The 18202-nt window shown below is 39.0% G+C and overlaps 1 protein-coding gene and 1 long non-coding RNA gene across 10 annotated transcripts in view; one reads left to right on the plus strand and one right to left on the minus strand.

Annotated features, from left to right (window-relative positions):
* The window catches only part of SAMD9L (sterile alpha motif domain containing 9 like), a 131128-nt gene that overhangs the window by 8721 nt on the left and 104205 nt on the right, over positions 1–18202 (plus strand). For 4 of the 9 annotated variants that reach the window (XM_032252966.1, XM_032252964.1, XM_032252962.1 and 1 more), the window contains one exon: positions 1096–6174. The exons of 1 other annotated variant lie outside the window; for it this stretch is intronic. In XM_032252966.1, the coding sequence (XP_032108857.1) occupies positions 1116–5861 (4746 nt within the window). In that variant the 5' untranslated portion in view covers positions 1096–1115 and the 3' untranslated portion in view covers positions 5862–6174. Of the gene's footprint in view, positions 1–1095; positions 6175–10997; positions 11567–18202 lie in introns of those variants that run through there. 4 more of the 9 variants (XM_032252965.1, XM_032252963.1, XM_032252968.1 and 1 more) reach the window with 2 other exon arrangements.
* On the minus strand, positions 6357–16467 carry LOC116533286. Its single transcript, XR_004261189.1, has 3 exons — positions 15804–16467; positions 10422–10425; positions 6357–6367 (listed from the first exon to the last, which is right to left on the minus strand). It is a non-coding gene; the product is annotated as an uncharacterized LOC116533286 (long non-coding RNA).

Raw genomic sequence — 18202 nt, forward strand, 5'->3', positions numbered from 1 at the left:
AAGGTTTTCACTTTCTGGTTTTTCTGCTTACTTAGACCAATTAATTTATTTATCTTTTAAATTCTGATTCAGTTGGTCTAAGTGGGGCCTGAGAATTTACATTTCTAGCCAGCTTCTAAGTGATGCTGCTGGTCTAGAGACCACACCATGGGAACCACTGCTGTTGGTCTTGTCTGCACAATATATTCAGCAAGGCAAACTTTAAAACTAATGCCCGAAAACACCACCCTCACTCCCTCAACAACTAACACAGTCTCATATGTGGAACACCAAGTGATTCTAATGTATAACTGAGGTTGAAAACCCCTGTCCTAGGAGTTGAAAATAGGCAGCTCTTGCCATTCATCAAAGTACATAATTGTAGGATCATCTTTATTAGCCTCATATCAATAATTTAGGTGAAAAAGTCTCTAACAAAATTAAAAACTCATACTATTTTCCCTATCTAGTTTCAGCGGGCCCAGCTTGAACTACAGGTAGTCTCTTTGGGTACCTTCTGAAAGCACAAGAATTAGCCAACCAAATCAATTATCTTGACATTTTGCTACCAGGTTCCCCCACCCCTAGCCTTGTGGCCTAACAGCTTGAGTTCCGAAAGAAAACAGATGATTATTTAATCAACTGCTTTGTTACTATGCAACAAAGATAGACATCTGTGGATCCCTGTTCCTCAACCCACCTCTACCTCTTCAGTTTCATTATTTTAAAGTTTGTTTGCAATATTCCTGTATGCTGTGGGAACCAGTTTCTATGTTACTTATGATTCTGGTTTTAAGTTACAAAAACCCAACTTTCCCCATGTTAAGCTAAAAGGGAGAATTATCATAAGGATAAAAGTTGTTTCACCTAGTTAGCAGCTACAGCTTATTTCGTAATTACAATTAGAGTCATCTAAGAAACAAGGATATGAATTAGGACGGTAAAACAGCTAAAGTAAGTATCAAGCAGTTTTAAGTCAGCCCTGGGCAATGTTATACATATCTATATCTATATCTATATACGTATGTATCTTCTGTATGAGAATGTATACACAGTTTATATGATTTCAATAATAAAGTATAATTCTAAAATACTTATTATATTACTTTTTCTAAGGAAGAAGTTGAAGCTTTGATATGAGTAAACAAGTAACTCTACCTGAAATGATTAAAGACTGGACCAAAGAGCATGTGAAAAAGTGGGTAACTGAAGACCTTAAGATTGATGAGAAATATGGGCAAATTCTGCTCAATGAAGAAGTGACAGGATTAGTCCTGCAGGAATTAACTGAGAAGGACCTTACAGAGATGGGGCTACCACGCGGTCCAGCACTTTTGATAAAACGTTCATATAACAAATTGAATAATACGTCCCCTGAAAGTGACAATCATGATCCTGGACAATTAAATCATTCAAAATCTTCTATAACAGAACACCATAAAAAGCCAAAACAGACCAAAAGGAAAGAAAAAAATTCAGTGTCATCCAGTATTGATTATGATCCCAGGGAGGTCAGAGATATCAAAGAACAAGAATCAATTCTTATGAAAGAAAATGTGTTAGATGAAGTAGTAAATGCCAAAGACAAGAAAAAGGATAAGCTAAAACCTGAACAATTGACTTGCATGCCATATCCTTTTGATCAGTTCCATGACAGCCAGCGCTACATAGAACATTACATCCTACAACCTGAAACAGGACCACTCAATCTCATCGACCCAATACATGAGTTCAAAGCTCTCACCGACACAGAAAGAGCCACAGAAGAGGACATTAAGATGAAATTTAGCAATGAAGTCTTCCGATTTGCATCAGCTTGTATGAATTCACGCACCAATGGCACCATCCATTTTGGAGTCAAGGACAAACCCCATGGCAAAATTGTTGGTGTGAACATCACCAGTAAGGATGTCTTCATTGACCACTTCAATCTAATGATCAAAAAGTATTTTGAAGAAAGTGAGATCAATGAAGCCAAGAAGTGTATTCGGGAGCCAAGGTTTGTGGAAGTCCTCCTGCAGAACAATACACCATCTGACAGGTTTGTCATTGAAGTCGATATTATTCCAAAACACTCTGTATGTAAAGATAAGTATTTCTACATTCAGATGCAAAGTTGTACAGATAAAATATGGAAACAAAACCAAAATTCTTCACTGTTTGTAAGAGAAGGGGCTAGCTCTAGGGATATCCTGGCCAATCCCAACAAACGGGATGTAGATTTCAAAGCATTTTCACAAAAATTAAAGTCACTGGTAGCATCTAGGAAAGAGGCTGAAGAAGAATACAGAATGAAGGCAATGAAGAAGGAGAGTGAAGGACTAAAGCTGGTTAAACTTCTCATAGGAAACCGAGACTCACTAGATAATTCATACTATGACTGGTACATTCTTGTAATAAATAAATGCCATCCAAACCAAATCAAGCACTTAGATTTTTTAAAGGAAATTAAATGGTTTGCTGTGTTGGAGTTTGATCCTGAATCTCAGATCAAGGGAGTGGTCAAAGCTTACAAAGAAAGCCGAGTGGCAAACCTTCACTTTCCAAATCAGTATGAAGACAAGAAAACAAACATGAGGGAGAAGACTTCTGCTCTCAATCTTTACCAGCAGCCCAGCTGGATTTTCTGCAATGGCAGATCAGATTTGAAAAGCGAGACATATAAACCTCTAGAACCACATTTATGGCAGAGAGAAAGAGCTTCAGAAGTCAGGAAACTGATTTTGTTTCTCACAGATGAAAATATAATGACAAGAGGAAAATTTTTGGTAGTGTTTCTATTACTCTCTGCAGTGGAAAGCCCAGTAGATCCACTCATTGAAACTTTCTGGGCTTTCTATCAAGCTCTCAAAGGAATGGAAAATATGTTGTGTATCTCTGTAAGCTCACATACCTACCAACGATGGAAGGATCTACTACAAACAAGAATGAATATAGAAGATGAATTAACAAACCACAGTATTTCTACTTTAAATATAGAATTGGTAAATAGCACGATCCTTAAACTAAAATCGGTAACTCAGTCATCAAGAAGGTTTTTGCCTGCCCATGGATCTTCTTCCATTATCCTAGAGAAAAAGGAAGAGGATGTCTTGACTGCACTGGAAATCCTCTGTGAAAATGAGTGTAGAGACACAGACATCGAGAAAGATGAATCTAAATTCCTGGAATTTAGGAAATCTAAAGAAGAACACTTTTATCGAGGTGGCAAAGTATCATGGTGGAACTTCTATTTTTCTTCTGAAAACTATTCTTCAGATTTTGTGAAAAGGGACAGTTACGAAAAGCTTAAAGATTTAATACAATGCCTGGCAGAGTCTCCTAAACCAATATTTGCAAAAATCATTAATCTTTATCATCATCCAGGCTGTGGGGGTACTACACTGGCTATGCATGTTCTCTGGGACTTAAAGAAAAAGTTCAGATGTGCTGTGTTAAAAAACAAAACAACTGATTTTGTAGAAATTGGCGAGCAAGTGACCAATCTGGTCACCTATAAGGCAAAGAGCCATCCTGTGCTCCTCCTTGTGGATGATTTTGAAGAACAAGAAAATGTCTACATTCTACAAAATGTGATCCATTCAAATTTAGCAGAAAAGGATTTGCGATATGAAAATACATTGGTAATTATTTTAAACTGCATGAGATCCCGGAATCCAGATGAAAGTGCAAAATCGGCAGACAGTATTGCACTAAATTACCAACTTTCTTCCAAGGAACAAAGAGCTTTTGGGGCCAAACTGAAGGAAATTGAAAAGCAGCACAAGAATTGTGAAAACTTTTATTCCTTCATGATCATGAAAAGCAATTTTGATGAAACATATATAGAAAATGTAGTCAGGAATATCCTAAAAGGACAGGATGTTGACAGCAAGGAAGTACAACTCATTTCCTTCCTAGCTTTACTCAACTCTTATGTTACTGATTCTACAATTTCAGTTTCACAGTGTGAAATATTTTTGGGAATCATATACACTAGTACACCCTGGGAACCTGAAAGCCTGGAAGACAAGATGGGAACTTATTCTACACTTCTAATAAAAACAGAAGTATCAGAATATGGGAGATACACAGGTGTGCGTATCATTCACCCTCTGATTGCCGTGTACTGTCTGAAAGAACTGGAAAGAAGCTATCACTTGGATAAATGTCAAATTGCATTGAAGATATTAGGAGAGAGTTTATTTTATGATTCTGGAATAGGAAGAGACAAATTTCAACATGATGTTCAAACTCTTCTGGTTACAAGACAGCGCAGGGAGTATGGAGATGAAACAGACACTTTGTTTTCCCCATTAATGGAAGCTTTACAGAATAAAGACATTGAAAAGGTCTTGAGTGCAGGAAGTAGACGATTCCCACAAAATGCATTCATTTGTCAAGCCTTAGCAAGACATTTCTACATTAAAGAGAAGGACTTTAACACTGCTCTGGACTGGGCATGTCAGGCCAAAATGAAAGCACCTAAAAATTCCTATATTTCAGATACACTTGGTCAAGTCTACAAAAGTGAAATCAAATGGTGGTTGGATGAGAACAAAAACTGTAGGGACATTACTGTTAATGACCTAACACATCTCCTAGAAGCTGCCGAAAAAGCCTCAAGAGCTTTCAAAGAATCCCAACGGCAAACTGATAGTAAAAACTGTGAAACTGAGACCTGGTCACCACAGAAGTCCCAGAGACGATATGGCATGTACAATACCGCTGGTTTCTTGGGTGAAATAGAAGTTGGTCTTTACACTATCCAGATTCTTCAGCTCACTCCCTTTTTCCACAAAGAAAATGAATTATCTGAAAACCACATGGTGCAATTTTTATCAGGAAAGTGGACCATTCCTCCTGATCCCAAAAATGAATATTATTTGGCTCTTAGCAAGTTCACATCTCACCTAGAACATTTACAATCAGATCTGAAACGGTGCTTTGACTTTTTTATTGATTATATGGTTCTTCTGAAAATGAGGTATGCCCAAAAAGAAATTGTGGAAGTCATGTTAAGCAAGAAAGTCAGTCGTTGTTTCAGGAAATACACAGAACTTTTCTGCCATTTGGATTCAGATCTATTACAAAATAAAGGGAGTCAATTACTCCAGGAGGAAAATTGCAGGAAAAAGCTAGAAGCTCTGAGAGCAGATAGGTTTGCTGGACTCTTGGAATATCTTAATCCAAAATACAAAGATGCTGCAACTATCATGGAAATTATAGTGAATGAATATGCCTTCCTACTGCATCAAAACTCAAAAAAGTGCATGACAAATGAGAAACAAAATTCTATTTTGGCCAACATTATTCTCAGTTGTCTAAAGCCCAACTCCAAGGCCGTTCAACCACTTAACATACTAAAAAAACAACTCCGAGAGGTCTTGCAATTTGTAGGACTAAGTCATCAATATCCAGACCCTTATTTCTTGGCCTGCCTCCTGTTCTGGCCAGAAAATCAAGAGCTAGATCAGGATTCCAAACTAATAGAAAAGTACGTTTCATCCTTAAATAGATCCTTCAGGGGACAGTACAAGCGCATGTGCAGATCCAAGCAGGCAAGCACACTTTTCTATCTGGGCAATAGCAAGGGTCTCTACAGTATTGTTCACAAGGCTGAAATAGAGCAGTACTTTGATAAGGTACAGAATACAAATTCCCTCTGGCAGAGTGGGGATGTGTGGAAAAAAAATGAAGTCAAAGGCCTCCTGCGTCGTCTAATTGGTCAGGCTGAAGGCAAGCTAGTCTCTATAGAATATGGAACAGAGGAAAAAATTAAAATACCAGTAACATCTGTTTATTCAGGTCCACTCAGAAGTGGTAGGAACATAGAAAGAGTGTCTTTCTACCTAGGATTTTCCATTGAAGGCCCTCTGGCATATGATATACAAGTAATTTAAGAAGATACATCACCTATACTTCAAATATGTTTATTTATATCTTTATGATTTTATTTCTTTCTCTATTCTCATGGCACTTTCATGACATTATTGGCTTACCTCTAATCACAGATTTTGCTTTTGCCTCCCTGAATGAATTCTAAGCCTTTTTAAGATATGAAACGGGCCTACACACAAAACTTGGCATACAGGAGAGTCAATTATTTAATGTTTAAATATGCATTTTCAGACTCAAATAATTAATATGTTCCTTTGGTATCTACCAGTCACATTATAACTGATTATAGGTCAATAAAATCTGTGTTAAATTCAATTGCTTTTATATGTTTTCTGAATTATTTCTTCACTGTGACAGCAAAGATTTAAATAAGATGAATGTAAACGAGAAAGCTTATTGAACTCAAACCCACAGATCCACACCAGAGTTTCAATTAACTTGGTATCAATAAAAACATATGTGGAAGGTAAATATGTTGTTCTTCATCCTCCATATAACCCCCTGCCAACTCTCTCTCTCACACACACACACACGCACACAAACACACACACACACACTCCTTGTACCCCTTGCCCTTCTCCCAACTCATTGCTTCAGCAGAGAGAAGAGTTCAAAAATAATCATAAATTTGAACTCTCTCCATTCTCTTCTTCCCATTCACAGATGAATGTCTTCCTTTAGCCATTCTTGTCGCCTGTCAATACAGCCTTATCTCCACCTGTTCCTTAGATCTCATCTCCCCTGGGCTTTTTTTCCCACTCATTACCCTCTTTGTTCCCTTTACTTCTCAACCTGTGTTATAAACATGCTGTTCTCTCTGCTGAGATTGCCCTATGTCTATGTAACATTCTCTTTCCTTCTATTCTGATTTGTCATTCACAACTGAGTTCAAGAGTCATCTCCACTGGGAAGTCTTCCATGACCACCATCATCTCTGCCTGATTAGATGGCTTCCTCAACTTTTCAGTGCCAAGGAATGCCATCCCAGAAGCTCATTTCCAGACTCACAACAGAAAAGTCTCAAGCACCATTCCAGAGCTTGGAATTTAAGAGCTACCCATTGCCTATAAAGTGAAACATAGCCTAATATAGATCAAATTGAATATTGAAATAAGAAATATGTTTATTTATCCACATCTTTATATCTCTTTGTAATGTAACTTAGATGTTCCAAACTCCAAACCCAATTCTTCTTGTCATCAAGAAGCCTATGCTCTATCGGGGTTCTTTTGGCCTGTATTTCTCTGCATCTGGGCAATCCTCACATGGTCCAGAACATGTCCCTGTTTCTGAAAGCTGTGTCTGCAGCTGCTCCTCCTACAAACAGCTGCCTCCCTCTTCTGCAGTCCACTAGTCCATACAGTAACAGGATCTCCCAAATGGTTGTATTCTCCAAAGTGTTCATAGGCCTGTGGACATAGGCCTGATCCTTATTTCTTTTAAACTTCCTTAAAAGTGGACTATAACATTTAGTGAGACATAGCTAAAGGCTTGACATAGAGGAAAAAAATTATAATGAAAGGAGGAAAAACTACTAAATATTCCTGCTAACCATAACTATCTTCCGAGTTAATAATTCTGGCCCCACTGTAACCAAGGGAGTGTACTTAGCTACCAGAGGTTGTAAGTTCTTGGCCTCTCTAACCCTGAAGAATGGGGAAAGTGGCCCCAGAGGTGTGATGGGTTTACCACTTGAATAAAATAATGGACCCAAATAGTTTTGCAGAAGAGTAATTTATTAGACAGAGAGAGAGAGAGAGAGAGAGAGAAGATGGCTCCTACGCTGTTGCAGGTGGGGAACCCAGAGTGGGAAATCCATTTAGATAGGAGCAACTGAAGTTTTTAACCCTTGAGTTATTCCCTCCCCATTCATGTTCTCATCCAATGAGAGGAGTTCTTTCAAACTTCCTCTGGAGTGATTGATCTTTGACTCTAATACCAGATTGGCTACTTGGTCTACAACCCTGAATTACAGAGCCCTCTCCTCCCAGAGCTTTCCGCAGGAATTTGGGACATAAGAGCCCCACTTAACTTTCCCTACCTTGCCCGCACGTGGGAAACTAGACAAAGAATTTTACATTTGAAACCCCTCTGGTCTCCGAATGGAGGTGTGGAGACAGGAAATTTCTGCATTTGAAACCCCTCCTCTAGCGGACCTGGGAAGAAATGTTTCTTTAATAACACAGTCCCTCACCACTACCAGGTATCTTGGAGGGCTTCTTTCTACCTAGCCCTTATTTCAATAGCCATGCTATAAAGTGATCTTTGCTCATTCTCCTGAATGAAACTACCCCGAAACATGAATGCTTGACTCAGAGAGTAGGATGCAAACACTTTGTGGTCCCCAGAAAGAATTACATTCTTCCTATTAAGAAATATAATGTAATATGCAGAATGTCACCCCACCCTCAATGAGGACAAGGTCTTACATTACCATGCAGAGAAGCGTATGACCCCCACAAATCTGAGACAGGTCTCACTTAATTTAGAAAGTTTATTTTACCAAGGTAGAAGATGCTCACCTATGACACAGCCTCGGGAGGTCCTGATGACAAGCACAGCTTGGTTTTATATATTTTAAGGAGACCTGAGACATCAATCAATATATGTAAGAGGTACATTGGTTCCTTCCAGAAAGGAGGGAGGGACAACTCAAGCAGGGAGGAGGTTTCCAGGTCACAGGTAGGTAAGAGACAAACAGTTGCATTCTTTTGAGTTTCTGATTAACCTTTCCAAAGAAGGCAATCAGATATTCATTTTGCTCAGTGAGCAGAGGCTTGACTTTGAATAGAATGGGAACCAGGTTTGCACTAAACAGCTCCCAGCTTGACTTTTCCCTTTAGTTTAGTGATTTTGAGAGCCCAGAGATTTATGTTCCTTTTACATTTTCCTCCTTTTCTTTTTAAAAATCCTTTGGAAAAAGTATTTATGAAGAAAATGAGTCTCTGGTCTCAGGTTTCATCTGGTCTCTCATGGCTAAGATGGTTTATTCCTAGATAGTTAGGTCCTGAATTAGTAGGAAAGCTTACTTTGAAAAAGTTGAGAACTCTCATGTCCTATGCAGAGAAAACAGAGGGAGGGAGAAAAACAAAATGAACAAACAAAAAAAAACAGTTCTGGTAAATTGATATAGGCCACATTACTCTGAAGCCCACATATCAGAAGGCAGGTGTGAGAGTGACTTATGCATGTAAATAGGTTGCTGTATTTTCTTCTGAAGTTTAGATTATCTAGCTTCAGTTCACAGGGCCTTACAAGAAAAGCACAGCTTAGTTTTCAGTTACTCCAAATGAGAAAAAATGGTGGGAAAAAGAAAGAGAAAAACATGAAAACATTATTTTGAAGACTTACAGTCAAGAAAAAATAGAATTTAGTTCAAATTATATAAAATAATAAAAATTGAAAAACACCAGGCTAGAATCCAACAACAGATGAACTATAATCTTTGAAACTACATTTTTTAGTACTGCAGATGGCAAAGGGGAAAGAAGATAGAGGATGGAAGAAAAGTAAATGAGAGAACATTTGTTGTCTGTGTGTGTTTTGTTGTTGTGGCTGTTGTTTTTAAGATGGGACACACACACAGAAACTAAGCACATGGATTTTGGGGAGTTTTTCCTCTTTTGCTGCTGTTGTAGCAGGAGCGGCCACGGGAAACGGATTTCTTGAACACCAAATACAGGAGGAAGAAGGGTTTATTATTATTATTCTACGGCTGGGAGCCTGGGTGGTAATTTGTCCAAAACCCAGCTCATCTAACAAAGGGAGGTTCTGCCTTTATATAGGCTTATACTTTAGATATTACAGGTGAAAGAATCTTAGGTTCATAGCTTTAGAAATCACATATGAGAAGGGTCTCGGTTTACAGCTTCAGGAATTACATATGAAAAGGTTAAGTTCATAGTTTTAGGGCTCACATGTGAAAAGGTTTTTGTTTACAGTTTCAGGAATCACATATGAAAGGGTTCCGGTTTTCAGTTTTAGGACACATATGTGAAAAGGTTTCTGGTTTGATCTTGTTTTAAGTAAAAATAGTGCCTTCCGGAGAGTTTCTCCAAGGCCCAGCCTGCCACCTACAGAAAGGTGAAAACGGAGGCGCCAGTCGGTCAACCTTTTCTTCTATTGAAATGCAGTGTGATAGTCAAAGGGAAAGTTGATCTGAGATGCCTGGGTCTCCCTCGTCACTATGAGGAATTTTGGCCAAATTAAAGAGGCTTTGTGACCCATAATTTGAAATTTTCACTTGGATTTGACCAAGTAAGGTAGAGTTGATCACTGAGCACTCTAATGGTAAGGAGAAATTAAGAACAGCTGGCTGGCCGGGTGCAGTGGCTCAGGCCTATAATCCCAGCACTTTGGGAGGCCAAGGTGGGCATATCACCTGAGGTCAGGAGTTTGAGAACAGCTTGGTCAACATGGTAAAACCCCATCTCTACTAAAAATATAAAAATTAGCTGGACTTGGTGGTGTGTGCCTATAGTTCTAGCTACTTGGGAGTCTGAAGCAGAACAATAGCATGAACCTGGGAAGCAGAGGTTGCAGGGAGCCTGAGATCACACCACTGCACTCCAGCCTGGGCAACAGAGCAAGACTCAGTCTTGTTAAACTTAAGCCAAGGCTGCTTTCTACTATCATAGGAGTAGGAAAAACAAAAACAAAAACAAAAAATCCTGGAACTCATCTTTTCTGCTGGAGCGACCTCAAAAGCCATAAAGGAGTTCTGTCTTCCATCATCATGGAAACAGAAAATCTTGCCTTCCTTGTTGGAAGCAAGTAAAACTACAAAAAAGGGAATTGTACAGCAAAATAAACTTTAGATCTTGACCAAATTTGGGGAGATCAGGGATTCTCTGGAGTGTGGACTCCCAGACCTCAGCAAATTGTCCTATTGGCTTGAGCCATAAAGTTAGCTCATGCTGGTACCAAGCACTGACAGATTTGTCAAGTCAGGGCATCTCCACTCAGAATCTCTCCATGGTTGCCAAAATGTGAGTTCCAAATATCTGAGACAGGTCTCAGTTAATTTAGAAAGTTTATTTTGCCAAGGTAGAAGATGCTCACCTATGACACAGCCTCAGGAGGTCCTAATGACATGTGCCCAAGGTGGTTAGCGCATAGCTTGGTTTTATATATTCTAGGGAGACATGAGACATCAATCAATATATGTAAGACATACATTGCTACTGTCCAGAAAGGAGAAGCAAATCAAGCAGGGAGGGGGGCTTCCAGGTCACAGGTAAGTAAGAGACAGTTGCATTCTTCTGAGTTTCTGATCATCCTTTCCAAAGAAGGCAATCGAATATGCATTTATCTCAGTGAGGATAGGGATGATTTTGAATAGAATGAGAAGCAGGTTTTCCCTAAGCCATTCCTAGCTTGACTTTTCCTTTTAACGTAGTGATTTCCAAGATTTATTTTTCTTTCACAAGATCAACTCCTCATTTCAGAATAAAGTATTTGCTCTATTCCTGTAGACGCAAATAACCCATTAAAATGCTTTACCAAATAAATGCAGTCTTACTTCAAAGGTAAATTCATGTTCTACCTAAAGAAACACCTATAGTAGCATAAAATTCCAGTTTCTTCCATTTCATACCATCTGTCTTTCAAAATACTGGAATCTAATTTCTACTCATAGGAGTCCATTACAAAGTAAAAATAAAAACTAGAATCTTCACACTACTCAACTTCAAACGATACTACAGGGCTACAGTAATTAAAACAGCATGGTACTGGTACAAGAACAGACAAGCAAGCCCAGAAATAAGACCACAAACCTACAACCATCAACAAATCTGACAAAAATAAGCACTGGGGAAAGGATTCCCTATTTAATAAATAGTGCAGAGAGAACTGGTTTGCCATATGCAGAAAATTGAAACTTGACTCCTTCTTTATACCATATACAAAAATCAACTCAAGACAGATTAAAGACTTAAATGTAAAACCTAAAGCTATAAAAACCCCAGAAGAAAACTGAGGCAATATCATGTAATACATAGGTATCGGCAAAGATTTCATGACGAAGATGCCAAAAGCAATTGCAACAAAAGCAAAAGTTGACAAATGAGATCTGCTTAATCTAAAGAGCTTGTGTAGAGCAAAAGAGATTATCATCAGAGTAAACAGACAACCTACAGAATGGGAGAAAATTTTTGCAATCTATGCATTTGAGAAAGGTCTAAAATCCAGCATCTATAAGAAACTTAAACAAATTTACAAGAAAAAAAATAACTCCATTAAAAATTGAACAGAGGATATGAACAGACATTTCTCAAAAGAACACATACATGCAGCCAAAAAACATATGAAAAAAGCTCATCATTAATGACCATTAGAGAAATGCTAATTAAAATCACAATGAGATGCCATCTAACACCAGTCAGAATGGCTATTATTAAAAAGTCAAAAGTAACAGAGGCTGGTGAGGTTGTGGAGAAAAAGAAACATTTTTACACTGTTGGTTGCAGTGTAAATGAATTCAACCATTGTGGAGGACAGTGTGGTGATTCCTCAAAGACTTACAGACAGAAATACCATTCGACTCAGCAATGGGTATATACCAAAAGGAATAGAAATAGTTTTGTTATAAAGACACATTGATGTATAAGTTCATTGCAGCACTATTCACAATAGCAAAGACATGGAATCAGCCTAAATACCCACCAACGACAGACTGGATAAAAAAAAAAAAATGTGGCACATATACACCATGGAATACTAGGCAGCCATAAAAAAAGAACGAGTTCATATCCTTCGCAGGGACATGGATGAAGCTGGAAACAATCATTCTTAGCAAACTGATGCAAGAACAAAAACCAAACACTGCATATTCTCAGTCATAGTGAGTGTTGAACACTAAGAACACATAAACACAGAGAGGGAAACCTCACACTCCACGGGGGAGCTAGGGGAGGGATAGCAAGGGGTTGGGGGGATTGGGGAGGGATAGCATTAGGAGAAATACCTAAAGTAGGTGACAGGGAATGGATGCAGCAAACCACCATGGCATGTGTATACCTATGTAACACTCCTGCATGATCTGTGCATGTACTCCAGAAATTAAATTATATATATAAAAAAAAACATAGTTGTGGCTGAATAATTAAAGAAAATAGGTTTCTTTGGCTCACAGTTCTGCAAGCTGTAGAGGAAGCATGGTACCAAAATATGCTTCTGGTGAGAGCCTCAGAAAACTTCCACTCATGGCAGAAGGTGAAGGGAAGCAGCAAGGCATGGCAGGAGATGAAGCAAGAGTGACAGGAGGGAGGTGCCAGACCATTTTCCACAATCAGTTTTCACAGAAACTAAGAGTGAGAACTCATGCTCATGAGAATGGCTCCAAGCCATTCATGAGGGATCAGCCTACATGACTCGAACACCTCCCACCAGGCCTCACCTCCAAAACGGGTTGGGGGGGATCATTGAGCATGAGATTTGGTGGAGATAAACTATATCCATACCATAGCCAGTACTCCGGTTTGTCAAACCATTTTGCCAGAATTTTACATTTTATGTATATGCACTCCAATGTTACCTCAGAGGAGGTACAGCTAAAATAAGAGTATCAGAATGTGAAAAAGAAGAGAATAGCAGAATGTTAATAACTTTGAAACTGGATGATAAATGGAAAAGGGTTCATTATGCTACTATTTGTTTACCTTTGAAATTTTCCAAATAAATCATTTTATAAATTATCTCATAAATGTCTATTTAAGATATGGAAAAAAAAGAGTCTATGTTTTACTAACTGGAAAAACAAAATATTACCTAGCACATGCTTTTATTGTTGGGTAATATTTGCGTGTTTGTAAAAGACTTGAACAAAAATGTTAATGGACAATTGTGAAGGTGGGATCCAGGTGTCTTATGTTCTTTTTGTTGTTGTTGTTGTTGTTGTTTTCTAGTTGTTTCTGATTTTTAAACTGAATACATATTAATTTTTTAATTAGAAAAATGCATCACAAATGTTACCTTTCTAAAAATAACCAAAACAACAACAAAAAAGAGAGAGTAATGATCCAAATTACTCTGAGACTCAGGAAAGTTGATATGTTCAGGACCTTTGGAAAAATCCTGCCTCACAGGCTAAAAGACTTCTTGGCATTACCATACATCAACACTTCCTTCCTCTGGGAGAAAGAAGAACATGATAAAACGTAAAACTTTTGATGGTTCTCCTCCCTAGAGAAAATCTATATAAAAACAAGGGAAAGGAATAAAAACACAAGCCTTACTGGGTCATGACGATGTATTTTATGCTTGCTGCTTTAATAAATGTTTTCTTAGAGAATAAAGGAAACAATCCTTTCTTCCCCCCAAAGACTTCAAATTAGTTTAAAAGGGAAACTTGATCAGATGATATCTAAAGAACTTGATTCTGTACAGTCTTTTGCCAAAAAAGGCATCCTTACTGCTTGAATTGTTCAAATAATTAAAAGAAAACCACCTCACTCCAACAAAGGGCTTAAAAAAAGGACTGGAAAGGAAAGGAACTCTCCCCTGATCCTTAGCAGAGAAACCCTGTCAAACATACAGCATGTTCTCTAGTGAGACGAGCCACATCCCAGGATTGGTCTGAGGGGCTTACTTACAGCAGGAGAAGGATGATGGGTAGACCAGGCTGAAGTCTAGGCCCGCATGGGAAAACGGGTGATAGACAACATCAGAATTCACCAGCGCAATCTCCTCAGGCAGCAAGGCATAATTGGTTTCCATACCCTACAGGAACGTCTCAGGAAACGACTGGCCCACGAAGCTGATATTATTGCAGTAGCAGAACTGAGCAATGGGGTGGTGAAGTAATGAGAAATCCAGGTTGAAAATAAATGTGAGTCTAGATTACATATTCACAACTGAGGCTCTATAACCAACAGGGTGAAAATTGGTTCTTGGGAACAACAAAAAAAATAATCATACCTTCTTAAAATATATTTATGTTTTAGAGAAGTTTTAGGTTCTCAGCAAAATTGATCAGAAGGTACAGATACTTCCCATATACTCCCTGACACCCCCCACCTCCCCCAACACACACGCTTACAACATTTCCCATTATCAAAATCCCCTACAGAGTGGTACATTTGTTACAATTGATGAACCTACATTGGCCTGTCATTATTACCCAGAGTCCATAGTTTGCATTAGTATTCACTCTTGGTGATGTGCATTCTGTGGTTCTAGACAAATGTAAAATGACATGTATCCACCATTATAGTAACATGCAGAGTAGTTTCACTGCCCTAAAAATCCTCTGGGTCCCATCTATTCAACCTTTTTTCCTCTCTATTCCCTGGCAACCACTCATCTTTTCACTTTCTCCATAGTTTTGCTTACTTTTTCAGAATGTCATATAGTCAGAGTCATACAATATGTAGCCTTTTCAGATTGTTTCTTTCACTTAGTGAAATGCATTTGATGTTCCTCCATGTCTTTTCACTGTTTGATAGCTCATTTCTTTTCAATACTGAATAATATTCCATTGTCTGAATGTACCACAATTCATGTATCCTTTCACCTACTAAAGCGTATCTTGGCTGCTATCAAGTTTTAGCAATTATAAATAACAGTGCTACAAACATCTATGTGCAGGCTTTTGTGTAGATACAAGGCCAGTATTGATTACTAATGATTGAAAAGTGTTCTTCCCCTGAGTTACCTTGTTCTCTACTATTGGGGCATTCCCTCTTCATATGACCTGGCTCTCCACGTAGGAAACAATTAGTGTTTCTCTCCCTTCTCACGTTAGGAGGTCTTAACGCCATAGTCAATATTCTGGCTTTGCGTGTCTCAGTCCCTACAAGTTGACATGCTCATATTCATTCCCTGACTGTGGCTGCCTTTCCTCCGCCTGCATTGCTTGTTGGCAATCCACATCAGCGTTCTCATAAGCCAATTGCAAAAATAAAATATCAGCATATCTTATGGCTGTACACGTTAATGTACACCAACTTGATTTTGATCCCCAGGCCTATGCACAAGTGTTTTTGTGTACTCTCAGGGCTTGGGACTGAATTCCCAAAAGTGGAACTCAGCAGGTATCTTTTCTACATATTCAACAAAGAGCCATTTGTTGAGTTTATCAATCTGTTAACCTAGGCAATTAAACAACAAATTAGTCACATCCAAGTTACTGATATCTTATTGTTGCAATTGGCTTATGAGAAACATTGGTCGAGTCAATGCAAGTCCAGATTTTATAAAAATGGCAAACTTCTAAGTAATCAGATAGGAAACTTCATGAGGGGCCCATCTCAGGCCCCGCTCCCAAGTGGGGCAATGCCAGTGGCTTTCCTTGGACAGATGTAAAACCCATGGACCTCTCTCTCAGAGCATCCACCACTGGTAGTGCAGGACTGGACTTACTGTGCCCCAGAGTTGCAAAACCTCTTTTTTATCTTAAAAGGCAATGCTGACCTGGATTCTCCCAAATATCTAACCCCTGCAGCAAAAAGGGAAATTGTGGAAAAAGAACAAGCCATTTCTCACAGCCAACTAGTTCACATAGACCTGCACTATTCCGTTCAATTGTTTATCTTTCCCACCAAACACTACCCTACAGGGTTAATAGGACAGATGACCCCAGGGCTACACTTTTTTTTTTTTTTTTTGAGATGGAGTTTTGCTCCTGTTACCCAGACTGGAGTGCAATGGCGCGATCTCGGCTCACTGCAACCTCCGCCTCCTGGGTTCAGGCAATTCTCCTGCCTCAGCCTCCTGAGTAGCTGGGATTACAGGCATGCACCACCATGCCCAGCTAATTTTTTGTAGTTTTAGTAGAGACGGGGTTTCACCATGTTGACCAGGATGGTCTTGATCTCTTGACCTCGTGATCCACCTGCCTCGGCCTCCCAAAGTTCTGGGATTACAGGCGTGAGCCACCGCGCCCGGCCTACACTTTCTATAATGGGTTTTTTGCTCACATATTGGGACTAAAACACTGTCTCCCTATATGCAGTTAGTCAGTAAAGTTATCTATTCGCTGCAGATGATGCAATCAGTTACTAGGTTATGACCCTGATATCATCAGGATTCCTTTAAGTAAAAAGCAAATCAAAGCGGTATTGCTCCTCTCTTTAGATCTTCAGATAGCACTCTGATTTCACTAGCCATACAGAGCATGTCCTTCCTGTTGACAAGCTTCTTCAGTTCTTTTCTTGTACTTCCGTGGTTTTGCCTACCAAAATAGTTCAATCCCTGTACCTAATGCTTTACCACTGTTTACTGATGACTCAGGTAAACATGAAAAAGCAGTTGTTTGGTGGAAAGCACATAATTTTCTCACTCATTTTGGATATACTATCACTCAGAGAGCTGAGGTTGGAGCTTTAATACTGGCCCCGGAAACTTTTCCTGCTCAGCCCCTCAATCTTGCCAGTGACTCCGCTTACTCTATTTATTGCAGAACCATGAAACAGCCCTCATTAAGTCTACTCTTGAACCCACTTTGTGTGCCCTTTTTCTCCGACTTCAGCAATTGCTAGATCAATGCATACATCCTATTTTGATTACACACATTCAGGCCCACGGCTCACTGCCTGGCCCACTGGCTTATGGCAATGATCAAGCAGACCTACAGGTTATGACATCACTGCTTGACCAAACCACCCAATCACATCAATTTTTTCCACAAAAATTGGAGAAACTTATCTAAACAATTTCAACTTACCAAGAGACCAGCTCAACAAATCCTGCAGTGCCCAGATTGCCAGCTAGCAGGCATATCCCCTCCTTCAACAGGTGTTAACCCTAGAGGACTAAAACCTAATTAGTTATGGCAAACAGATGCTATACACACCCCTGAATTTGAAAAACTATGTACGTGTATCTGTTGATACCAATTCTCATTTATTGCTTATGCTTTTCCTGGAGAGTCCAACCCAATATGTTATTAAACATCTTCTCTTAAATTTTCCATTTATGGGGTGGCCCACAAAAATAAACCTGATAATGGTCCAGCTTATGCCAGCTCACAATTTCAACACTTCTGTCACACATGGAACAACCGACATTTTAGATGCATCCCATATAAGCCCTAAGGACAGGCCAGAGTAGAACGCACCCACTCCACCCTTAAAAATATGCTCAGAAAACAAAAAAGGGGGAATATGAATAACACCACTAGCACAAGTCTTATTTACTCTTAATTTTTTAAATTTAGATGACAAATTTCAATCAGCTATAGAAAAGTACTTTGCTAAAACCTCTCAAGACAAAACCTGCAGTTTTAGGGAAAGCTGTGAATAGTAATAAATGATGTGGTCCAAATGATTTGCTAATATGGGGAAGAGGATATGCTTGTATTCACTCCCCCAAGGTCTTTGGATTCCAGCAAGACACATCAAAC

Source organism: Sapajus apella, unplaced genomic scaffold, assembly GCF_009761245.1.
Source record: "Sapajus apella isolate SASKATOON/1434 unplaced genomic scaffold, GSC_monkey_1.0 scaffold81, whole genome shotgun sequence".
Classification (NCBI taxonomy): domain Eukaryota; kingdom Metazoa; phylum Chordata; class Mammalia; order Primates; family Cebidae; genus Sapajus; species Sapajus apella.